This window comes from Epargyreus clarus, unplaced genomic scaffold (genome assembly GCF_041222505.1).
Source record: "Epargyreus clarus isolate Ecla_fem2 unplaced genomic scaffold, WU_Ecla_fem_2.2 ptg000016l, whole genome shotgun sequence".
Taxonomy (NCBI): domain Eukaryota; kingdom Metazoa; phylum Arthropoda; class Insecta; order Lepidoptera; family Hesperiidae; genus Epargyreus; species Epargyreus clarus.
The window spans coordinates 2,126,304-2,153,467 of record NW_027332224.1 but is presented as its reverse complement, the minus strand read 5'-3'; the positions used below and the strand labels follow the sequence as shown (position 1 = coordinate 2,153,467).

Sequence of the window (27,164 nt, the reverse complement as noted above, 5' to 3'; positions counted from 1 at the left end):
GAAGCTTGGGCGCGAAAAAACGGAGGGAAAGGGGGCTAATATAGAAGTTTCTAGTTGAGTCGTGACGAGCTTGTGAAGTGATTGATGTACTAGATGTATGATGGTAATATATTGGAAGAGCAACAATCTGAGGTTTTGATTTGCTGAGCCGAACTCCCAACACATAGAAGCATGTAGTATAACTGATGGTGAATGGTGAGTCGACAATAGACATCTGTAACCAACTTCATATAGAACAGGTTGTGCCTGAAGTTGATCACAGACGCGTTACAACTCCGAAGAACTCAGGTGGTCGCCTCATATATAAGTCAACCGTCATCCACCCCCTTCCAAAACGCAAAATCAGCTTTCAGCTCAAAATAAGTAGCAGTGGTGCCATCCACGTTGAATCATACTTGCAGTTTCAAATTATATGAAATTATTTTTTGACGGATTTATAGTTTCTTTTACTGAGACAAAATTTTTTTTTTGACAAAATTGATTTTTGAAGGTGGTAGAACCCGTTGTGGTTCGACTCCGGCGGCACCACCGCCACACCTATTTCTACCTAATAACAGCAGTGTTAAGCGCTGCTGTGTTCCGGTTTGAAGGGTGTGGTAAGGGAGACAGACTTTTCCGAGGCGTTCCAGCTTAGTCCTCAGGGGTAGCAGCGCATCTGTGGACGACCTTAGGTAGGAATATCTAATCCTATCTGGGGTTGATTACAGATGTCCATGGGCGGCAGTAGCCACTTACCATCAGGTGGATTGCATGCTCGTCTGCTACTCCTATATTATAAAAAAAAAAAAATGCAACGAAACCAAAGTACAGTGTGTATTTTGGCATTTGACGCTAGCCGCAAGCCGCAGCCGCTAGCCGCATCACTAAACATGATTTACAATATCGCTATTGACAATAAATTGGTATAAGACGTGACTACGTCAGAGGCGACAACTCGACGGACAAGGACCGGGGATAGAGCGACGAATGGTATAGAAGCGGCACTTCAAAGGCCATACATTTTGGACAAAAAAATTCGGCGGCCAATTATAACACATGTGTCAATCGATAGTCAAAGTGATTAGAATTGAAAGGTATTCAAGGAAGGGAAAGTGATGAAATGATGTAGGTGATATACTTTCTGAGATATTTGAGTTTGAAGTTAAAGAAAGTAAAAGATGGGATTTTCTTTTCCTTTAGTGGAACAAAGGATTTTTTAGAGATATAAAAAAGCTTGCTAATGTAAATTGGCCTTCGTTCATTCACAGGGAGATCAAGTAGGAATGGAAGTATCTTGTACATCCCGTTATATGCTAAATCGGATAGCGAGCGTAGTCGTAGTACTCTTATGAATCCAGAGGATAATAATATTGCCATAATAAATAAACTATGGCGACTTTACACTATTCGTCAAGACATGGCGCCATACGAGTCTGAATCACGCTATCGAAATTTTCACAACATGTTGCATATATACAAGCTCCGAACTGAGACCGTCAGCCGCACGACCGCTCTCCGGGCATGTTCACCTAGCCCGCCTGGCCCTTTGCCAAAAAACAAATAAACTTGTAAATGAATTCGAATAAAAAAATACAAAGTAAGCAAACATAGATAATACCGCAACGTTAAAAACCTGAGTAATATAAAAAATATTTTCCGTTCATGAAACCGACTATTTGCCGAAGAAAGCACAGAAGAGCAAACACAAGATCTTTGCAAACCATAAAAACTACAATAAAACAATGAGGCAAGTTTGCGTTCCACTTATCGCAGACGAAATGTCTCGATGCCTGTTGACTTAGGCTTAGCACGATCTGCGTTTACACGCAAGCGGAAAAGACATAGCTCAAAACGCAAAATCGCATACGAACACGCACTGCGGTTGGCTTTTGTCTTAATTTTATTTCAGTACCATCATGGATTGTCCCTGTAGTTCCGGGACCAGAATAGGGCTACGGTATCCCCTGCCTGTCGTAAGAGGCGACTAAAAGGGGGCTTCCGGGGTTGCGGGCGGCAAGAGTGGGAGCTCGAACGCTTGGCGGAGCCCGACGGAGGAACGCGCCAAGATGCCTCCGGTTGCGTTCCGTTGGAGATCCCGGAGTCCTCTACGCAGCGCCGAGGACGGTCATCGCCCCCCAATCGAGACTGAACAAAACATCGAATGCAGTTAAACGCAATGCATGCGCCACCATACTATTTCTATGGATCACAAAACCGTGCGTAAACAAGCCGCAATCGAAATGTGACAATTTACGTTTCTTAAATCAGTCTGAAAAAAGTCACTAATGCGTGCACTTGTATAGAAAACAATGTGTTATATTTTTTGCGGATACAGACTTGCGGTTAAACGCGTTTAATCGCAATGCGTGCTAAGCCTTAGGCCAGATAAGGTTGTTTGAACATGCCTAAGCATGGGCTGTTTTAGCTGCAATGCTGAATTTTCGCAGAATATCCTGAGATTATGATTTTAACGAGTTACGAGAGATTGTTTGTTTGTTCGGTAAACACAAACACGTGCTGACAACGCGTTACTATCTTCTAGGGTTGCTGTTTATGTGGGTTGCGGGCGGCAAGAGTGGGAGCTCAAACCGTCCAGCACGCGACCCCGGGAAGGACAGCGGTTTGTGTGGTCGCATATCGCTGTAATCACCAGGGGATGTGAGAGGAGCGTAAATTGCTCCCCCCAGGGCAGAGCCCGATAAAAGGGCATCGCGTTAGGAGGACTCCAGTTGTGTTCCGTTGGAGATTCCGGAGTTATCCACCAAACGCTCAGGACGGCCACCGGGGGGGTTTTAGTGCGGTAAAAATCCCACATAACCCGGCGTCACTCCCATGGCGTCGGGTACCTTTTGAAGGTTTCCCCCTCGTCAACAAAAAAAAAAAAAAAAAAGTTTGCTGTTTATGTATTGAAAACGATCAATCTCATATTAATCATGACTACTCTTCATAGACAAGTTTCATTAAATACAAATAGCATAGGAATTGATAGCAGTCAGATACATACATACCCTACTTATAATACGTACATACTTTAGCAAGTAAGCTAAAATTTGTTACAAATGAATTTGTGTTGAAACATAGAAATATAAAGGAACTATCACACTCTTTAGCTTACCTAAAAAAGTTAAGACAATGTGGTTGTCTGTCAAATACCTCAAGCAAGGGTATCCACCAGAGAGGAGGAGTTTTTGCTCTTCAAGCTTTAGTTTTTTGTTGTAAGGACCTCTGATTGGGGTTCACCAAGGGGACCTTTTGGAACCTTAAATATAATCCAAAATTACCCAAAGCTGCCCAATAGAATGTAATTGTTTTTTTAACAAAACACAAAAGATGATTATTTTCAAGTATGTACGTTATCCTCAAAAACAGACTCTTATCATCATAATAAACGAAATTCTAAGAGGAAGAGTATTTGATATGTTTAATCTAGACACACACCAGATAATAAAGTTAACAAGGCGATTAAATTATTAATTGCAGACATCAAACCAATAAATGGGTTGAAACATGTGACTCACTGCTGTGATATGTGGCCACTAGAGCGTGGATTCCCAATGTCCCTGTAGTTTTAGGACTAGAATAGGGCTACGGTATCCCCTGCCTGTCATAAGAGGCGATTAAAAAGGGGATTCCGGGGTTGCGGGCGGCAAGAGCTCGAACCGGCCAGCAAATGACCCCGGAAAAGACGGCAGTATGAGTGTCGAATATCGTCATACGCACCAGACCCGTATATGTCGCTCCCAAAGTACCCGGCATCTTTTGATAGTTTTCCCCTAAGAAGTTACCCCATAAAAACAACAATTTGAACCGATTGCTTAACATTCCTACAGAAACAAGATAACATGTAAATTTGCCACCCACGAAACTGCCTCATGCCCGAGATGTTTGGAATATTTGACCCTCACGAAGTATTATATATATTTAAATTGTATATAAAACAATCTCATATAGACATTCATCTGTACAAAAAAAACCACATCAATCCACTACATTTTAAGTTTTCCGGACAACGAAAATTTTATATAATTATAAGTATGTCATAATATTTTCGCAATATTTCATCGTAATATCAAAAACGACAATCTCAAAACCGGAGCCGGATATTGAATTGAAAATAAAATTGTTTTGACCAGACGACACGTCTAGTATTGTTATCTAATCTATGACAAATAAGCACTAAACGGTCCGATACGATCTAGTATAATAGGGCTATCACACATGATATTAAAATAGTAGACTATTTAAAATTCAGATTTTAGAAAAAATAATGAGCTTTGAAATAAAATAGATCTGAATGGCTTAAAATATTTGTCATATTTCTTGTAATATTTATACGATGTGAAACATTAATATAATAATACCAGTAATGAAAAATTGAATTATTGAAAGTTTGTTGAGTACATAGAGTATGTTTTTTTATAATATAGGACTAGCAGACGAGCATGCAGTACACCATGATGAGCAGAATATGATGGTAAGTGGCTACTGTCGCCCATGGACATCTGTAATCAACCCCAGATAGGATTAATCCTATTCCCGAGGTCGGCCACAGATGCGCCGCTACCCCTGAGGACTGAGCATCAACGCCTCGAAAAAGTATGTCTACCTTACCACATCCTTTAAACCATAACACAGTAGCGCTTAACAGCTGTTATTAAGCAGATATAGGTGTGGTGTTGCCGGAGTCGAACCACAGAGGGTTCTACCACCTTCCAAAGTATGTAACGTTTTTTGACCTGGTTTTGACCGCTATTACTTTTCCTCGTTTTACTCTCATTTTTGAACTCTTAACATAGCAGCCCTAACTAAATGACACGCAGAGATAACTAAAATAGATTTGCAAATTGAATTTGAAGTGTTACATAGTAAATAAACTATTATAGTGCGAATATTATGTACGTTGGGAACATTATGACGTATTTTATTTATTGCCACATCATGTTAACGTGATTTACAATAGTGACGGAAACACCGCCACACCTATTTTTGCCTCATAACAGCGGTGTTAGGCGCTGCTGTGTTCCGTTTTGAAGGGTGTGGTAAGGAAGACATACTTTTCCGAGGCGTTCCAGCTTCGTCCTCAGGACTAGCGGCGTGTCTGTGGCCGACCTCAGGTAGGACTATCTAATCCTAACTGGAGTTGATTACAGATGTCCATGGGCTGCAGTAGCCACTTACCATCAAATGGACTACATGCTCGTCTGCTGCTCCTATATTATAAAAAACATCACGCATGTAATACACGATTTTTTGCAGTCGATCGTGTCCCGTGCGTCGCGACAAGATAGGATGCAAGCACGTGTTTAGGCGGTAACATGCTAGAGAGAAAAAGAGCCTTAAACGTGTGACGGCAGTGTATGGACAAGTTCCAACGTGTTTTATACGTGTTTGCCAGCACATCAGCCCGTCAAATTCTCGGTGCCGATCTAGCGGTCACGCCGATCTACTCGAAATATCGGCGACCGGAATGACGGTGCTCGGGTGACGGACGTGCGGTGGACAAGCGGCTATAGTAAATGTATGTACGCTACTTCAGCGCTGTCATTAATTATCGGTATCGGCTCGGTAGCGGTGGATAAACACCCTGTAGTTCCCTGTAGTTGGTCCCTGTAGTTCCGGGACCAGAATAGGGCTACGGTATCCCCTGCCTGTCGTAAGAGGCGACTAAAAGGGGCTTTCGGGGTTGCGGGCGGCAAGAGTGGGAGCTCGAACTGCCAAGCTAGTGACCCCGGGAAGGACGGCGGTATGTGTGGTCGCATACTGTCGTGCCCACCAGACGGTGTGGCGAGCGTCAAGGTCACCTGGGCAGAGCCCGATGGGGCAACGCGCTAAGAGGACTCCGGTTGCGTTCCTTTGGAGATCCCGGAGTCCTCTACGCAGCGCCAAGGACGGCCACCGGGGGGGTTTTAGTGCGGTAAGAATCCCACATGACCCCGTGCCGCTCCCACGGCATAGGGTACCTTTTGAAGGTTGACCCTTCGTAACAGAAAAAAAAACATCGCAAGTAGGTAGAACTAAACTGAATTTGACTGTTATTTCATCAGATCGTATCTGTATCTGTATGGTCTAATGTTGGAAGCAGATAGTTTTATTTTGGAAACTTTTAAGTACAGATTTCTATTAAAAAGAAATCCACAGTTTCTATAAATATAATAATAATAAATCTAGCTAACTTTTGTGTACCGAAACCTAGGTAAAATTTGTTACATTTCGATCCTTGTTCTATGCAATGTATTTCCTATTAAACATCGAAATTCGACAACTTCTAGTACGGAGAATTGTCACATTTCGATCTTTAGTAGGCAAACTATTGGATAGATTGATTATCAATCATCATCATCAACCCATTATTGTCCCACTGCTGGGCACGGGTCGCCTCTCAGATTGAGAAGGTTTAGGCCATTGCCCACCGCGCTGGCCAAGTGCGTATTGGTAGACTTCACATACCTTTGAGATGTTTTTTTTCTTTTTTTTATGAATCTCTCAGGTATGCAGGTTTCCTCAAAGTTATTATCAATAATGAATTTTAATCAGTTTGAGTATAAAAACAATTTAATAATTTGTTACATCGCTTCACTATTTCCATCATGCATAATATTTGCGGAGATATGAAAATCCGACTAAACACTGTTTTACTAGCGAACGAGTGAATGTGACGGGAAATTATCTATTTACCCAAGTGTGATAACCGGATACCTATCTATTTGTAAGCAGTTGGTACAATTTACTATTAGACACATTTTATATCACGTGAGAAAACATACGTTAAATAATGTAATAGTGAGATGGTAAAATCACATCTATTTTTAGAGTTAAATATTTAAGTTTAGTGATCATGGTTGCCTGTGGTCATCTGTAATCTTAAATATGAATGAAGGAAATAAAAGTCTTTCTTGTCACGCGGTTCTTGAAGGATGGCAGAATCAGACATATTTTGACCGTAACTTATATAAGATAAACCAGTAGTCAATGCTGCCTGTAAAAATCTATAATAACAAACAGGATTGGAGGTCTTTCTTGTCACGCAGGTCCTGGACATTTGTAATCAGTCATAAATGGGATTGGAGTACGTAGGTACATAAATGGGATTGGAGTACGTAGGTACTCCAATCCCATTTATAGATATCTATACCCGCGTGACAAGAAAGGCCGTAGGGTCTTTCTTGTCACGCGGGTCATGCAAACGCACTGAAAATAGCAAAAAGGTATAGATGCCGACTGAGACAACTGTTTTAAATCCTACGAGTAGTAATGCATCTGTGATAGAATGTTTTATAAGTATTAAGCACGTTCATGGGAGGCAGTAGCCACTTATAAGGTGGACTGCATGCTCGTCTGCTATTCCTATATCTATAGAAGAAGCAATTATAATAATTAAAATAATATAATAACAATTAAAATAATAATAATCATAAAGAGATGCAACTGCATCTCTTTATAATTATTATTATTGTCGGCTACGGCAATTTGAACATAGTTAAATTGAATAACTGCCTTTCTAATGTATCTATCTAATTCTAATCTATCTATCTAATGATTTTCCCTCTAAAGACAGACACTTGACAGATCCTTCAAATTGTCAAATTTCGATCTTTCGTAGGCGATAATTGGATTGATTAAATATTAATAACGAGCTCAGATAAACCCTTTAGAGTAATAGGTTAGATTATGAACTATAGTAATTATGAAGTTTATCGCTCGCTTCACATTATTAGTGTAGATAAAATATTGGTACGTGCCCGATATAAATAAAATGAGACAACATTGATCACGACATGTGATAAGGTTGTAACGTGTGTAACGAGGGTTCTTATATGTTACATTACTATTTTACGGCGGCACCTCCGCCACACCTATTTCTACCTCACAGAGGGTTCTGCCACCTTCAAACTAATTGTTCTGATTAATAACTGCAGTGTTAAGCGCTGCTGTGTTCTGGTTTCAGGATTGTATCTTATATAAACAAGCAGCGTTCCTTAACTTCAACCAACTAATAGACTAAGGGGACAGGAGGGGAGAGGTGGAGGGGGTTAGCCCCGGGCCTTCTAGGGGGGCTCTAAACATAGTTGTCAACCCTTCTGAACTAAAAAACAGTGGTTCAAATGTTTACATAGACGAAGAAATGTCTAAAATTTCAATTAATGAATGAAATAATTATACATAGTTTAAAAACTAAAAACCATGCAAAAACAGCACAAGGAAAATCGTTAATCCTGATTACTGACGATCCTGAGGAGGAGGATGGAATAAAATTATTAAAATCGTGTATTGTCATCGGTTCTTGATAATTGTTCAAAATTTTAAATTAATCGGACCGTTCAAAGTGGGTAAAAATCGTGTTCAAAGATTCCGTTCAATACATACACAACCCAAGCTAATAAAAGCGTGTTAAAAAAGGTCGTCAGAATCAAACAATCACTAAAATACGTATTTGTTGGCGAAAAATCTGAACAGGATCGACTTTTTAGACTGGGGGCACATCCAATTTTCCGCCTCGGGCCTGGTTATACTTTTCCGTTAGTTACAGCTTCAAACTAAATTATTTTCTTTAACAGTATTTATAAGACAGAAAATAAAATAACAAAGAGTTAAACCAATAAATTTCTTACGCCTATTGATAATCAATCTATCCATTTTTTTACAAAAGATCGAAAAATAATTTCTGGTAGTTAAATACCCTGTATAATATCCATATCATTGAGTTAATATTTTACATTGAATAATGACGTCACATACTTGAGGTACGGGGTACATATCACGTTGTTATCTATGGTTTTTGTAGCAGACATATTGACCCTTTATCATTATTTTTTTAACATTGATATTAAAAAAATATGGCCCCCTATATCTCGGATATATCGATATCTTGATTTTTTATTTGTTACTTCCATTTTTTTAATAGTAGTTAAGTAGGTCTATTATTACCCACGTTTATTGTCAACCTATCTTTAATTACGTCTCAATTATTTGTCTCAAATATTAAAATGTGTCATTTTTTTAATATTTAAGTTATTAAACATTTTTGCAAGCAAAACTCATAGTGAGTAACTAAATTTACTCTAAATAATTATTGTCAAAAAACTTTTAATTATATTTTGGCATATTTAAGTCACTAAAATATTAAGTCACAATTATATTTAGTAACTAAGTAAATAAAGTTAAAAAATAAAATAAAAACAATAATTACAGTTTAAAACTAAAAACCACGCTAAAATCGCACAAGGAAAACCGTTCATCCTGATTCCTGAAGATCCTGATGAGGAGAGTGGGATAAAATTATTAAATGCGTGTACTGTCACCAGTTCTTGATAATTGTTCAAAGTTTTAAATTTGAACAATTATCAACTTTGAACGGACCCCACTTTGAACGGACCGATTACCGTTCAAAGTGGGTAAAAATCGAGTTCAAAGATTCCGTTACATACACATATAGAGTTCAAGCTAATAAAAGCATGGTAAAAAGACATTTTTTTGCTTCGCTAAGGCTCAATCTTTTCATTCCTTTATATTCCAGCGAAAATTTCGAGAAAAAAGTATACAAACACAATCTTAAATAGAAATGTAGCGTTGTCTAAAAATTTCAAGTCAATCTATCGAATAGTTTTTGAGTTTTACGGACACAAACATACGGATTTTTATGTATGATTAATGAAGCTATTTTGTATGTATGGTTTTGGGTAATTAGCATTGTACATGTGTTCTTTCTTATGGTCATAATATACCATACTATATGATATTAGCATCAAATATAATGGGACATTTGATGTAATGACGTCATTTTTATGGAAAAAAACATTTACAATATTGAGGATGCTTATATCTAAGACGAGACGACATACTGCAATTAAAAACAAATACTTCAAATAATAAACCTTATTTACAATACCAATATTGATACGCGGGAAAAATGCAGCGATATTTCTTTATCTATGATTTAATCACAATCCGCTTAACACAGACAACGTAATAAAAAATAAATTGCGTCACAGATAAACAAATATTTGATTATCTTTCAACTAACACTGCTGTCACTTCACAGATTAAGCAAAGTTTATTTTCTTTTTTATTTTACTTTTTTTAAATAAAGGCAAGTTCACACTATCGGATTATTCGCGGCGCGTCTCCTGTCCGGTGAAGAGCGCTTCTTACTGGTTTCGTATGAAAGTTTATAATTTGTCTTCTCATTATCACGCTGTATCAATATAGATTAGTTATTGGTGTATCTTTAGCGGGATGGTTTGATTTTTGCCTACAGGCGACTTGTCTCTGTGAGGCTGAGTAGAAAATTATAAGAACTGGATAATTATAAGATAATTATAAATATTTAGTATTGAAGTGGGATCAAATCATTACGTATTGTTGAATATTTAAATACATATTTTTTAAGAAAAAAAAAATGGTAACAAAATCATTGGGATTACAATGAAATTTCATTGATTGATTTATGAAGATAATATTACTGGCTGCTGCCCGTAAATAAGTTGCTACATAGTAAGAGAAGAATATTTAAAAAGTCAGAAAATTTTATAAATAATGCTATGACATCGGCTGATGCTTCACATTAATTGTTGAACATTACGTACTAAATTTTGTAATACATATAATCATTTTGCGTGACGTGTAGGCAGTAACAGCCTAGTGGTTAAGAAACTCGGCCTTTCGATCGAGGGGTCCGAGGTTCAAATCCCAGGCACCTCTGATTTTTCAAAGTTATGTGCGTCTTAGAAATTAATTATCACTTGCTAAAACGGTGAAGGAAAACATCGTGAGGGAACCTGCATACCTGAAAGATTTATAAAAAAAATCTCAAAGGTATATGAAGTCTACCAATACGCACTTGTCCAGCGCGGTGGACTATGGCCTAATCCTTCTCATTCTGAGAGGAGACCCGTGCCCAGCAGTGGGACAATAATGGGTTGATGATGATGAAGGATAGATCAGCATGTCAAGTTCTCGATTCGATTGATCGACTTCTCGGTTGAAAACTAATATTAACATCAGTACTACATTAACATAATCTTTGACAACATCGTCATCGCGCAGTTTGAACTGTCACAGTCGGTACACAAATAGATTAAACATATATAAACACATATTCAATGTAATACATGATATACATTTATTCGATTCCTAATCGACATAGCAACAATTCTGTTTATTTAGACGTTTATTATTTAAATGACGAGTATTTTTGTTACTTTTTTTTTTTTTTTTTTTTTTTGTTTATTCAGGTTTATAATTAATAAAATCTTCCTTACAAACTATACACCTAAAGTTATAAAGTCTAAAATGTACAGCTACTTACAGATAAACTCATCATGTAGAAACGGAAAGACGTACCAATTTAATCGTACACTGCAACTCTAAACAATTTGACAACGTAATAATAACGATTTTGATTAATTTAATTCTACTGAATTACGAAACTTTGTCAATGAATCTTGATTAATATCTAATTCGCTAAGGCTGTTAAGTAGTTTAAATAGTTTTGTTTTGAAAATTTTGCCTGGGTCTGGGTGTTTCATGTATGTCTTTAGAACCCATGACAAGTTATTCTAGCTTAGGAATTAGGTCTATGAATGAATATAAAAGATGTTTTTGTCAGATAAATATTTAATATGGATTTGAATGAGTGCATTTTTTATTCAATAAGGGATTATAATATTTTTCAAATGTATGTATGTCTCATTCTTTGTCACGCCCTGTAGCCCATATGACTTGATGGATTTTAACGTATGAGATATCGTTACATTCGTCCAAATTTTGGAATTTTTAAGCAGTCACGATTCTTGTTTTTGTAATACTACTTTATTGTCATTATTATTACTGTATTACAATGACATAGTATAGGATATAGATTAAAATGAGTTTCTTTTAATATATGACTTGTGTCAGAATAAAATAATATACAGCGTGTCTTATCTTTCTTAGCATTAATTCCCTCCCTCACTTCCCTACATTCTTCTATTCTCTGTCTGTCTGGTCCAATCCCATTCCGTTTTCTCATAAAAAATATCTTCAAATTATGTATCCCTATATGATAACGTAGAATATAATATGGCACATTAATTAAAATTCATGTGACAATCATTTAATTACAAATATCACGTAAGAAGTTAAACTTCTTTGGCATAATTGCTAAAAAAAAATATTATACGTAAACTTTTCCTCTGTTCTAACGCGCCTAAAGAAGTGTAACTTCAAAAAAGTATTAGAGCGTACGCTGAAACTGGCGCGAGTGTACGTACGGAGCACTCCACTTCGGATGCCTTAGGAGCCGCCGTGGGCGTCCACCGCGTGTGAACACACCGTGCGGCTACCGCGCGGTTAAAGATCTGTCGTACGCGATCACCTACGCTACTAAAACTATTTTCCAATACAAATACTAACATAGTCAGTTTTAGCGCACTTCTTTATTAGGTAGAACAAAATACGCCGTCGGGAAAATGGACGAGTGCTTTTAGCATTCCCGCAGTCCCAAAACAAGCATCCAAAAACACTATGGAGTCCACCGGTAGGAGTCCGACATATCCACAGCCTCCCCGGCTGAGAAAAACCATGCAAGGGATGTTAATAAAGTTATAACAACTTACCCATAATCTTCTTGGGCGGCACCTTCCTCTGCTCTTTCTCCTCAGCGTCGTCCCGCCTCATCATCTTCCCGCCATCCTGGTGCCACTTCCTCTTCCTCCCCTCCCCGCCGCGCTCCTCCAGATACATCCCGAGCTCCTCGTTGCTCCCGACCAACGTTAGTCTCACTGACGACTCCCAGGTAAACGGGTCCTCCTTACGACCGTCATGCATACTAAAATCCGCAAAGTCTCTGCTACCCTGGTACAATTCCATCACATCCGGGCCATTTTAGACCCGACACAACACTTAAAAGTCACTTGATGAGGGATGAGTGATGATAGATGAGGTTTCACTGCGAATAGGTTAGAAGAGGACGAAGAACGAATTGTAGAGTTTCTTGATGCCTGTTGTCTCTCTCTGACGGTGCCGTTGAAGTAGTTCGTTCTCTATTTTCAGGAGCATGTTTGTGTTAGAACGGCAGAGGTGATACTGTATGTGGGGGAATATGCCTGGGAATATCTTGTTGGTGAAACGGTTGCCGATCAAGTATGTTCGTTCGCAGACGATGGCCTCCATGGGGCACTGCTTGTGAGCTGGATGGGTCACGTCACTCGATGTCGCCTCTAGCGCTGAGGCGGTGATACTACGGCTCCTGGAAATAAAGAAAAACACTTTAAGTAATTTATAAACGCTTTGATATGGCAAAATAGCTTTTAGGTGATCATTCGAGACTTTTTTATAATACAAGAGTAGCAGACGAGCATTAGTGGTAGTACTAAGTGGCTACTGACGCTCATGGACATCTGTAACCAACCCCAGATAAGATTAGACTCTTACCACACCCTTCAAACCAGAACACAGCAGCGCTTAACACTGCTGTTATAACAGAATTAGGTGTGGCGGTAGTGCCGCCGGAGTCGAACACAGAGGAGTTCTACCACCTTCAAATGATATTATTTTTTATATTTTTGAATCCAACAATCCATTTTAATAATATTTTAATAGCGAATGAGCATGCAGTCCATCTGATAACGTTGCTATACTATTTCCATTGCTTTATTTTCTCGATGACAGATCGACGCCCATGTAATTTTGTGTTGTTTACGTTAAAATGTCACACAGATAATACTGTACTTCATGGACAGGTTGTGATGTGCTACACATAATGATTACTATAGGAGCTAGAACGATAAACGTAACACGATAACAGACCCGGTTTTTTTTTTACAAAATGTATGCATGCAGTCCATCTGATAACATTGCTATTCTATATCCATTGCTTTATTTTCTCGATGACAGTGCTTTGTAGTGTTGTGACCAAATAAGCAATGATATCGATCGCATATATTTATTATATGTATTTAGAACAAAGAAAATACAACAAAGCTTACGCCGTAAGAAAATAAAGACAATTTAATACAACAGCTTCGAAAATTTTAAAGAAGTAGGCATTATCAATCAAAAATTTATATGTGTTACATCTTGTAATGATATATAATATTATAAGTATATGTAATAATATTATAGTTAATAAATTTGTATAAAAGTATCCGGCAGTAGATTAGTTTCTTACATTTTGTAAAAAAAACGGGTCTGTTATCGTGTTACGTTTATCGTTCTAGCTCCTATAGTAATCATTATGTGTCGCACATCACGACCTGTCCATGAAGTACAGTATTATCTGTGTGACATTTTAACGTAAACAACACAAAATTACATGGGCGTCGATCTGTCATCGAGAAAATAGAGAAATGGAAATAGTACTCAAAACAACATTACCTCTTGAACTTATTAAACATAAGAAATACAAAAACAAAGGAACAACAAATCTTAAAAGAAAGAAAAAATGTTTAAAAAGATACTAAAATTGTAAAAGATAAAGAAATACCTCAAACACATCCGCACATTGTAGACACAACGAAGCAAATTGAAGTTACAACGATTAAATTATTGAAAATATGACTCCATGTAACCAGATACGTTCTAGACAAAGACTAAATGAAACAACTAGACAAGTCATTGGGCATAAAATAATGCGACTAGTGCCTGAAGCGCAAAATGTGGTCATTTTCAAAATAATGTTCATAAATGTCATAAAAATAATAATAAATGAACTAAATGAAAAAAAAAATGTGAGCCGTCACGGGACGCCTGGCAGGTGTGAAACATCGACATTATTTTGTAAAAGTAATATGCAGAAAAGAACATATTGTGATAGGAACTAAATATGTCATAATGATAAAATAAAATATTACGATCCGCATGGCGACGCGTCGCCACACCGTACACACTACTGCATATAGACTGTATATATATACCATCGTATAGCGTGGCGACGCATCGCCACGGCATGCGTCGCCACGCCAGAAATCGGTTTTACGTGCGGCTATAGATGTTTCACATCAAAAAAAATGTAATTGAAATAACAAAGTAAAATATAATTATAGTTGATGAATATAATGAGCGAAGGGCTCCGTATCGCTCCTAAGGGGGATAATTTCGTTTTTCACTCGAAAACACAGAATTATTACGTTCAAAGGCTGTTATTCCGTCATTAACTTTTGATGGTTTGCACACGCGTGACATAATGTCACAACAAACCTGATGTACTCAAAGATGAATGTAAAATAACTTAGGCTCTAGACAGACGGACCGCATTTCAACTGCAATCCAACTGCAAATAGCAGTTCAGGTGCAGTTTGAATGCAGTTGACACGACTGCAACAGAACTGCAAACCAAACGCGCAGTCCGATTGCAGTTCTATTGCAGTCGTGTCAACTGTCTAGAGCCTTAGTGCCATGTCCACATTCTTGTAATTTGCGAGAAACTCCAAATCACTACAATCGTTTGATTTGATTCCTTTGTTACAATTTAGTATACAAATCAAGTCAAACATTTTAACCACACGTTTGACTTTGTAATTGTTTGTTGAGATTTAGCAAGAGTATGAATGCAGTGTAAGATCCTTGACAGTTATACTGTCATGTCTTTTGTCATTAATTTTTTGTAAGTCATTTTGTTTTATATGTTTACTAGTAGTGCCCGCGGCTTCATCCGCATTTTAAAGAAATAATATGGCATACATAAAACGGAAAATGTGTACCTGCAATGGAATGACAGTGGTGCCATCTGTCGAAAATTGGTCTTACCAACTCCCAAACCCTCGTGGGCTCTTGGACAACAACTTTGCTAAGAATCATCACTTGATCAAATGCATAGTTTCCCATTCTATAACTACTTACGAATTAAAAATTAATTAAAAAAACCTTTTCCCACGAACTAAATTGTGAATCTAAACCATTCTCAAGTCCCTTGGAACACACACAACAAATTTCATCAAAATCAGTCCAGTCGTTTAGGAGGAGTTCAGTGACATACACACGCAAATGAGTAATATACAGGGTGAATTTTTAAAACGGGCCTTCAGGGCCAAATCCGAAACTATAAGGATTAGCGAAAAATGCTGAAAGGAGTTACGAGGCCGATTTTGATAAAAACTAAAACTGCATCATTAGTTTTTTTAAATATCTTTTTCCCTAGCCGGGAATCGAACGAGTTCATTTTTAAAAAAATTACATCCTCTATATTATTCCACCATCTGATAGTGTCGCTTATAAGGATCAAATTCTGGGAAGTAATGTTATGTGACAAATTAAAGGAAAAGGAAAATTTTGAAGAAAATAGATATTTTTCCATACAATTGCCATACTAATCCTTAAGGATTATACATAACAAATTATTTATGTGTAATTCTTTAGAAACATACGCAAGTCATACCATTGAAGAATTTGTTGGTTAATAACTAATTATTCGATGTTATAACCGTGACATACGGCTTAGTATGAGAAAGTAATAGTTTGGCAAGTAAATTACCGCCGTTTTTAGGATTTATTTTTTAATAAAAATAGATAAGTGATTAAATAGTAAATTGTTATTGTTTGTTGTTTATGTTTATTGTTTACGTTTCAACAGTAAATATAATTTTCTATATCTCTTTGTTTAGTTATCACTCGGATTTGACTCGAAAAAGACATTCTCGCAAATTGTCAATTTTACATCTGTATTAAACGAAACTCCGCCCATAGCAAGTTAAATCTATTATAATGGTCCTAAAAGTAACCTTAACTAAGTCGGACATAAAAATATAAATTCTTGAAGAACAAAACGTCCATTTCGAATGATTTGAAACATTGAGCCAAAAAATTGTTAATACGCGAAATGTTTACATTGATGAATGGCGGGAACTTAACTGCCAAATTAATATAAAAAAATATGTATTTTCTTAAAATTGAGGCTTTTCCTTTAGTTTGTCATTTATCATTACTTCCCAGATTTTGATCCTTATAAGCAACACTATCAGATAGTGGAATAATATAGAGGGTGTATTTTTTTTCAAAATTAACTCGTTCGATTCCCGGCTAGGGAAAAAGATTTTTTAAAAAAGTAATGATGCAGTTTTAGTTTTTATCAAAATCGGCCTCGTAACTCCTTTCAGCATTTTTCGCTAATCCTTATAGTTTCGGATTTGGCCCTGAAGGCCCGTTTTAAAAATTCACCCTGTATATATAAATTAAATAAAATACTCATACAATGGTTTAGGGGATATCTAATAGATTTTTCCTTCTGTTTTTATCTATTCTTTGCCTAAAACTAAAAGGTATGTAGGTACTCCTTTTGGGCAAGTAGGTCGGATTAGACGATTGTGACACCAATTCTGAAGGGTCAGCTAAAGTTTGTTTTTAACGTACAAACGTGAAAACATTGACAATTGCGACCCATGAATGCGGTGCAATTTATGCACCGTGTATTTTTATATAGAAAGTTATTAATGGAATTTTCTGAACATACAAAATTTATTAGATGATACTATGCAATTTATACAGTATGTCTTTTTATCATAGATTAGTAAAGATTACTCACTCCTAACAAGAAAATGTAACCAGTTTTGACAATTGAAATTGTCACTGTCATCTATTTTCGTGTTTGAAAAAATATTAAATAATGTAGTTTTTAGATAATTTACTAATGAAACGATATATCTTCGCACTTTTTCTTCGATTTCGTGTCTTAACTGCGCATGTCGGCATTGTTCCGCGTAAATTACACCATGACAGCCATTAAATGGCTGACAGAATCGTCAGCCGTTAAGTCATTTAATGGCATCCTTCAATTACAAGGCGAGTGAGATATCTATACTTATCTATGCTTTTTATAGAAATGTATGGGAAATTTAGGGAAATCAAAAAGTAGTAGATACAGATAAATCTTAGAACATCTGTTACTTTATTATGTAACAGCTTCGAATTTTTTCGTTTATTCTAAATTTTCCATAAAAAATAATTAAAGGACTGTTTTTTTTATTTCATTTTTTTTATGTTCATTTCTTATTAAAAATCGTATATACAAGTAAAAAAAGAAAATGACAGTCACTTTAAAATTCTATATAGACACTTTAATTTTGCAATTTTCCATATAAGATTTCAGTTTTTTCACAATATTCTTTTTTTTTTAAGATACAGGGTGAATTTTTCAAATAGGCCTTCAGGGCCAAATCCGGAACTTTAAGGATTAGCGAAAAATGTTGAAAAGAGGTACGAGACCGATTTTGATAAAAACTAAAACTGCATCATTAGTTTTTTAAAATATCTTTTTCCTTAGCCGGGAATCGAACGGGTTCATTTTGAAAAAAAATACACTCTCTATATTATTCCACTATCTGATAGTGTCGCTTATAAGGATTAAATTGTGGGAAGTAATGTTATGTGACAAATTAAAGGAAAAGGATAATTTTGAAGAAAATACATATTTTTCCTTACATTGGCGTACTAATCCTTAAGGATTATACATAACAAATGCTTTATGTATAATTCTTTAGAAACATACATAAGATTCATCATACCATTGAAGAATTTGTTGGTTAATCAACTAATTATTCGATGTTATGACCATGACATACGGCCTAGTATGAGAAAGTAATAGTTTGGCAAATAAGTTACCGCCGTTTTTAGGGTTTATTTTTTAATAAAAAAAGATAACTGATTAAATAGTAAATTCTTATTGTTTGTTGTTTACAATTATGATTTTCTATATCTCTTTGGTTAGTAATCACTTGAATTTTACTCGAAAAAGTCATTCTAGCAAATTGTCAACTTTACATCTGAATTAAACGAAACTCCGCCCAAAGCCAGTTAAATCTATTATAATGGTCCTAACGATAACCATAACAAAGTCGGACATAAAAATATAAACTCTTGGAGAACAAAACGTCAATTTCGAATGATTAGAAACATTGAGAAAAAAAAATTTTTAATACGCGAAATGTTTAAATTGAAGAATGGCGGAAACTTAACTGCCAAATTAATATGAAAAAATGTGTATTTTCTTAAAATTAAGGCTTTTCCTTTAATTTGTCATTTATCATTACTTCCCAGATTTTGACCCTTATAAGCAACACTATCACATAGCGAAATAATATAGAGGGTGTATTTTTTTTTCAAAATGAACTCGTTCGATTCCCGGCTAGGGAAAAAGTTATTTTAAAAAAGTAATGATGCAGTTTTAGTTTTTGTCAAAATCGGCCTCGTAACTCCTTTCAGCATTTTTCGCTAATCCTTACAGTTTCGGATTTGGCCCTGAAGGCCCGTTTGAAAAATTCACCCTGTATATGGAGTTTCTTAGGATTATTATGCCAGGTCTTCTCTAAAACGTAACAGATTAAAAAGGGATATTGATTTTAAAAATTCTGTATGAATCAGTATTAAATAATACCCGCGATATTTTTAACGACCATTCCGTTTCATAATTGATGTATAGATATTTGGAAGATGAACAAGCCACTAGTAGTGTAAAAAAAGGGTACTGTAAAACATAAATCCATGATATTACCAGCACACAGCAATACAACACACACAGAAGAGCACAGCGAGAAAGAATCAACCAGACCGAAGCCGAATCCAATAACGACCAATCTCACCTTTACACGAGTCCCTTGCACTACAAAATCACTTTAAAAAAGTCCAATTTGCGCGCGAATCAGTACACGGCGGCCATCTTGGCGAATATCCACTTCAAGAGTGGCATTACACAGCCGTCGCCGTCCAGCAATAACATCTTTCAATCCACCATTTTGTATTAATAAATGCAAACGTTTGGCCAATTCAGCACCGATTATCTCGAACGCTGACTTCCGCGCTATTAAGGTACACCTTCCGAAGATAGGCCGAGATGCGTGGAGTCGACTCGCCCGAGCGAATGGTGCTCATTGTATCTAAATTGATGGTAGAACGACGGTCAAATGAATAAGTACGTATATTGCCACTAATTCCCTGGCCAATGGCGAGCGGGCATGGTAGCCGCTCGACGAATTGGATCACTTGGCTGGCAGGGTCACACGGCCGGCAGGTCAAGACGCTGGGTACCTCGCGCGAGGACGTGGTTCCGTACGAAACGCCGGATGTTTCAAGGATATTTTTCGCGTGCAACGTGCAATTAGAAAAATTTCCACCGAAGCTATGGACAAGGTGCCAAAGGTACTGGAGAGTTTTGGCTTTACACGAGACGTAACAATGATACTGAAATTCCAATGAATTTTATCAAAGAAAAAGAGATTTTAGAAGAAATAATAAGTACAAAATGTGAACTGAACTATGTATTTACAAGAGAAGTATCAAATTGGCATGTAACTGAAGAAGTCACTAGTCAACCATATAAAAAATATCTTTCAATAGATAGGAGGGAGACCTTCATGAAGCTGAACGTAAATACATTGCTATAACTGAGGTCTGAATAGGAAGACTTCGAGTAGGTATATTGTCTCTTACCACAGTTTTTAAACTAGAACACAATATTCTAATTGAGGTAAAAGATAGTCCCATGGATAATTCATTTATCAAATTGAAAATTCTCCTTAACATATTTTTGATTACTGGTTCCAACTCCTTGACACAAATATTTCCAGCCACCCATAAGATTCAATTACTCCACGATCATAAAAATTGGGGTCAATAAATGTGTTCAAGGACCTAAACATGAAAAAGCAGAAACTGGATATTTTAAAGTAAAATCACATTGTAACGACAAAACAAATCTAGTTTCAAATAAAGCTATGATACAGATGAGGAAAGATAAATCAAAATAAATAATTAACTTTACTGAAAGCTAATGCTAATGCTGAATGAATAGTTTTTTTTATAATATAGGAATAACAGACGAGCATGCAGTGCAATCAAGATAGATAGGATTAGATATTCCTACCTGAGGTCGGCCACAGACGTGCCGCTACCTGTGAGCATTAGCTGGAATGTCTCGGAGAAGTATCCTCTCCTCGGAAAATACCTCGGAGTTTCAGAAAAGGAATATTTTGAGGAAATACCTCATGTAGCTCTATAACAAATCTAACTTGAAAGCTTTGGGCAGAACTAAGCAGATGAGCTAAGTTGTACCAAAGTAAATAATTAATTTTATTGCAAGTTGTTGACTAATCTGAATACTATCCAAGAAATCAGGATAATTTTCAATCAAAAGTAGGGAAATATTTTTGATTCGATAATAGCAGTATCACACATATCTATCTCTTCTAATACATGGTAACAACTACTAAAACTCAAACTTAAACTAAGTCAACTAAGCTGATTTAAATAAATATACAAAAGATCATTCGGATAATAATTTGAGTTGTGTCCAATCGAAGTAAATTAGAACTTGAACCATTGCAGTAACTGGAATCATTGTGGAATTCAAACTTGATTTTAAGGTGATGAAAATGATTCATTCCAAGGTTTCCATGAAGACTCATGAGCTCATGTTATAAATGAAACCTTTGTGGTTTCATACTAGCAGATGGACTGCATGCTCGTCTGCTTCAAGTCCATACAAATTATTTCTATCTAATAAGAAGTTCAAAATCTAAAAAAGAAGTCAAATCTCAAGAAGAAGAAGAAGAAAACTTCTTAGAAGAAGTCTAATCTCAAGACATGCTTATCGAAGACGTGCCCGCGAAGTCTTCAGGGGTGGCACTGGCAACTCATCAGGTAGTAATTTAATCTTATCTGGGGTTTATTACTGTCCATAAGCAGTAACCCCTTACCATCCGGTGGACTGCTCGTTTCCTAAGTCTACTCGAATATCTAACGGTGGTAGAACCCTCTGTGGTTCAACTCCGGCGGCACCACCGCCACACCTAATTCTGCCTGCCTAATAACAAGTGTTTGGCGCTACTGTGTTCCGTTTTGAAGAGTGTGGTAAGGGAGACATACTTTTCCGAGGCGTTCCAGCTTAGTCCTCAAGGGTAGCGGCGCATCTGTGACCGACCTCAGGTAGGAATACCTAATCCTATCTGGGGTTGATTACAGATGTCCATACGGCAGTAGCTTACCATCAGGTGGACTGCATGCTCGTCTGCTACTCCTATATTATAAAAAAAGATAAAAATGCAATATTAACAAATGAAAATTTTATTGATATTGAACCATTCACTATTTCAACCTAACCATAATGATTATCTAATCCGCCAAACAATTGGAGTCGTGGACCTTAAAAATGAACGAATTCACCGACAATTACCAACAATAAGATGTAATGAGACGCGTTTGTGGCATCTTGTTTTTAATTGATATTTATTGGTGACAATTAAAATGTGTTCGCGGAACTATGAGTACTACATATATGGATGTATCGCGAATTTTTAAAACGTGATCTGGTAGAATATTATCAGTCAGTCAGTCAGTCATGCACAACCCATTACTGTCTCACTGCTGGGCACAGGTCTCCTCTCATAATGAGAAGGATTAGGCCATAGTCCACCGCGCTGGACAAGTGCGTATTGGTAGACTTCACATACATTTGAGATTTTTTTTTATAAATCAGGTATGCAGGTTTCCTCACGATGTTTTCCTTCACCGTTTAGCAAGTGATAATTAATTTCTAATACGCACATAACTTTGAAAAATTAGACGTGTATGCCTGGGATTTGAACCTCGGACCCCTCGATCGAGATGCCGAGTTTCTTAACCACTAGGCTATCACTTTGTTTACAATGGAATATTATATAGAACGTAATTTTAAAGATTTTTTATGGGCGTAGAGGTTTATATGAGGAGCGAAGATGTAGTTATATATGAGGTGGATTTATACACAAGGTTACCATCTCAGTGCCAAGAGGCCAAAGGAAAAGAACCCCTGTTTCATACTGAGTTGGTTACAGATGCCCCATACGACAGTTATCACTTACCATCAGGTGGATTTAAATACTTTTTAAATGACATTTTTTATTTTTCTATCTATGCCCTTCATAATTTATTATCTGTACATTATGCTACAAATAACTTTTTTTAGATAGTGAATCCAATTCTCAATTCTAATCATAGAAATAGCGAAAAAAGTCTATGATTCTATTCCATAAAGGACTTTTAAACTATTGAGAAATTTCGAATCCGTCTGTCAGTTTTGACATTACTCGAAGGTGGTTCGACTCCAGCGGTACCACCGCAACACCTATTTCTACCTAATAACAGCAGTGTTAGGCGCTGCTGTGTTCCGGTTTGAAGGATATGGTAAGGGAGACAGACTTTTCCGAGGCGTTCCAGCTTAGTCCTCAGGGGTAGCGGCGCATCTGTGGCCGACCTCAGGTAGAAATATCTAATCCTATCTGGGGTTGATTACAGATGTCCATTGGCGACAGTAGCCACTTACCATCAGGTGGACTGCTAGTCGCTAGCTAGTTGTCTATGTTAATTGCTCAATATCGTTAAATCTGCGTAAAGCCCGACCGAAACGGACAACCGTTGTAAAAAAATCCCGAAACTTCGGACGAAACTTCGTCATACCATTACAATATCCCCAAGAGTCAACAAGCAATTAATCCTAACCATCCTTCCCTCTACAAAAAAGCGTGTCAACAACATAATACCAACCATTAATGGTCGTGGCACCAAACAAAATGGCCGCGGTCAGTCCACGATATGCAGCGTTGACGCGAAAATAGTCATTACAGCTCCACGAATACCGATGACAGTCCTTTCCATTAAAACGGTGTAGACTGTTGTTGTCTCGCTCTCTCCAATTACGCGCCGGTTCGCTCTAGTTCTGTCTCGTTCTGGCGGGCACGTGATCGGATGATCCAGAGGGTCTGTAAGGAAGATGCGTTTTGTTTTTAATTTTGTGCTAAAGTAAGATATAGATAAGGATTAAAGGTGGTAGAATCCTCTGTGCTTCGACTCCGGTAGCACCACCGCCACACATAGTTCTGTCGAATAACAGAAATGTTAAATGCTGGAGTGTTCCGCTTTGAAGGGTGTGGCAAGGGACACATACTTTGCCGAGGTAATCCAGCTTAGTCCAAAAGGGTAGCGGCGTATCTGTGGCCGACCTCAGGTTGCAAATGTCCATGAGCCAAAGACCACCTGATGGCAAGTGGCTGCAGCTGTGGACATTGGTAATCAATCTAAATATATATATAACTCAAAGGTGATCACTATTCAACGCACAGCCCAAACCACTGAACGGATCGGGCTGAAATTTGGCATGCAGGTAGTGACGTAGGCATCCGGTAAGAAAGGATTTTGATCAATTCTACCCCCAAGCGGATAAAATAGGGGATGAAAGTTTGTATAAATCTTCTTACTTAATAATATTACTTCGTAACGCAAGCGAAGCCGCGGGAAAAAGCTGGTCCCAGATATGACTTGATGCGTTGCTACCCCTTAGGACAAAGCTGGTACCCCTTAGATGTCTCCCTTACCACACCCTTCAAAACGGAACACAGCGCTTAGCCGCCGGTGGCTCCAGAGTCTACACAGTTCAGAAAACCACAAAGGGTTCTATCACCTGCAATCCACTGAGAATTCGTTATAGATCTATGTATGGAAGGTGGTAGAACCCTTTGTGGTTCGACTCCGGCGGCACCACCGCCACACCTATTTCTACCTAATAACTGCAGTGTTAGGTGCTGCTGTTTTCCGATTTGAAGGGTGTGGTAAGGGAGAAAGACTTTTCCGAGGCATTCCAGCTTAGTCCTCAGGGGTAGCGGCGCATCTGTGGCCGACCTCAGGTAGGAATATCTAATCCTATCTGGGGTTTATTACAGATGTCCATGGGCGTCAGTAGCCACTTACCATCAGGTGGACTGCATGCTCGTCTGCTACTCTTATATTATATAAAAATAAAAAAAAAATAAAAAAATGTATGGAGGTCTACTGAAAACATACAGGAAATTTTTCAGGCATTTTCTGTGTTCCCATACACCTCACATGCAGATCAAATTTCATTGAACATAAAGTTATCATGAAAATCTAAGACACGTGAAGGGAAGACACTAGTTTGCCAATTAGCGAACAAATAAACCAATTTAAAAAATTGCTGCACGAAAATGACCTCTAACTCCTCTCAATTAGGGTCTGAATTGCGTGGCATTGGTCATCAAAGGCAATTGTGTGTGTGCTATAGAAAAATGGCCTTTAAATTATAGCAGGAAAGACGATTATTCCGTCTTGTTCGTTTGTACGTGATGTTGATTGTATATAAAAATGTGCTCTATTTCAAAGACATAAGGAAGGTAATGTTGTAAAGATGTCGTCGGTTCTTTAAGTAGAATTTATTGGTTTCAAGTCGAGTTTGAACCGGAGTATGCAAGATGTTACATTTAGGTATGGACATATTGTGATAGAACAATAAATTGTTTGAAAAAATATATTTTTTTTTAAATATTCACTAAGAACATTTTTTTAATATAAGTTACTACTACATATACCATAGATAACATAATTATTAAAAAAATACTTTTATATTTTTTCCACTAACAATATTTTCAAAATAAAAATAATCACAGAAATACAGAAATTGTAATTTAGTTACTTTTTTGTATATTGTATTTCTCCCTTAATCACACTATTAATATAAGAAGTATATAAAAATACAAAAAATATATAAAAAAGTCAAATGTGATTTCATTATAAAAAGTAATATTTCATTGAAAATAGTAGTAGTAGTCAACGTGTAGAAATAGTCAGTATGTAGAACAGCAAAAATCAAATAGATAATAAACCGGGAATAATTCTATTTATTAAAAGATTTATTTCCAAATAAAAAACTAAAACTAATTTCAAATTGGCATACACCCAACAAAATCTCTTTGCCAAAAAAAACACATCACTTAAAAAAAAAACTCACCAAAAAGCGTCAAAAGCGCGCGCGTGCTTCACGGCACTCATTTTGAAGCGATTTCTTGAAAACGGCGCGAATTTATTTATTTAATAATTTAAAAAAAGTAAAAAGTAGACACGAGGCAAACGCACGCACGGCTACAAATCCGACTGAAGTCTGGAAGCTGTATAGTCTGTGGCAGTGGGCCTAAATTGTCACAATGAGGGGGAGGGCAATTGGTGCATACAATGAAACAGTGAGTGTGGCTCGCTACAATTTTTTGGACATTGTAATTTAAATATATGATCATATTTTTTTTGGTTGTAATCATATTGAACGTGTAGGGTATATTAGTTTTATACTTTTTAACGAGTTTCCACCTGCTTTCATAAGGATATTTTACATAAAAGTTGGTTTTTTATTATTTACGCAGGGATCCTGAAGTTTTTGAAGCTAAAAAATATTTTATATCGCTTTAATTAAGTGCCTAATAAGACTATTAGGCGAAATCCACGTCAAAATTTGTTCAGTAGTTTCAAAAATTAGTAAAAAGCATTAGGTACCTATTCAAGTCATAAGTATAATTTTGTTAACCAACTTTAAAAACGAATAGTTTGTACGATTGTACTGCATTTTTTAATAATCGTTTGTTGCAGGAATTATATTTTGTCAATTCTTTCAAAAATGTGTTAAAATAAGAAAAAAATAAATATAAACTTAAAAAATATCAAAGTGACAAAATAATCATAAGTCTTTAGACATATTATAATAAAGAAAACAAGAACCACATTAAAAATTCACAAAAAAAAACATCTATAAAAAAAAAACTATTTTCCGACTATATTGTTCCTACTTACTTTTTGCCTAACATCTTCCTCGCAAAAAATTACAGCAGTTATGTGACGCAAAAATATAAATACGATAAATTATTGTCATGAACATTATTTCGCCCTTGGATAATATTAAGGTACTGACGAGCTAGCTACCCTGTGTGTTTTTCGTTATTTAAAAATAGCCTTTAACTGTTTATATTTTATAAACTATACTATTTCCATTTCTTTATTTTCTCGATGACAGATCGACGCCCATGTAATTTTGTGTTGTTTACGTCAAAATGTCACAGATAATACTGTACTTCATGGACAGGTAGTGATGTGCTACACATAATGATTACTATAGGTGCTATAACGACAAACGTAACACGATAACAGACACGTTTTTTTTTACAAAATGTAAGAAACTAAACTACTGCCGGATACTTTTGTACAAATTTATTAACATCTAGCTGACCCGGCAAACTTTATACCGCCTCAAAATATATTTATCAAATATATTTCATATAAAATATAGCCTATGTTACTCGTAATAAATAATGTAGCTTGCGAATGGTGAAATAATTTTTAAAATCGGTCCAATAGTTTTTGAGCCTATTCATTACAACCAAACAAACAAACAAAGTTTTCCTCTTTATAAT

The 27,164-nt window shown here is 36.6% G+C and overlaps 2 protein-coding genes across 3 annotated transcripts in view; both read right to left on the bottom strand.

Annotated features, from left to right (window-relative positions):
* Positions 1–12,825, bottom strand: part of gem (transcription factor CP2 like gemini) — a 56,881-nt gene extending 44,056 nt beyond the window's left edge. The window contains exon 1 of the mRNA XM_073081579.1: positions 12,573–12,825. Within this exon, the coding sequence (XP_072937680.1) occupies positions 12,573–12,825 (253 nt within the window). The remainder of the gene's footprint in view (positions 1–12,572) is intronic.
* Positions 12,826–12,915: 90 nt separating this feature from the next.
* LOC140748728 (uncharacterized) lies at positions 12,916–25,853 on the bottom strand. 2 transcript variants are annotated; one of them, XM_073081582.1, is made up of 3 exons: positions 25,718–25,853; positions 23,464–23,678; positions 12,916–13,204 (listed from the first exon to the last, which is right to left on the bottom strand). In XM_073081582.1, the coding sequence occupies exon 3, from the start codon at positions 13,126–13,128 to the stop codon at positions 12,916–12,918; it is 213 nt and encodes a 70-aa protein (XP_072937683.1). In that variant the 5' UTR covers positions 13,129–13,204; positions 23,464–23,678; positions 25,718–25,853. The 2 variants fall into 2 exon arrangements, with proteins under 2 accessions (XP_072937683.1, XP_072937684.1); XM_073081583.1 differs by lacking the exons at positions 23,464–23,678; positions 25,718–25,853 and adding an exon at positions 19,527–19,824.
* Between the last annotated feature and the right edge of the window lie 1,311 nt (positions 25,854–27,164).

Coding starts and splice junctions, on each gene's coding strand:
- LOC140748728 (XM_073081582.1), bottom strand. CDS start 13,128: ATGGAGGCCATCGTCTGCGAACGAACATACTTGATCGGCAACCGTTTC.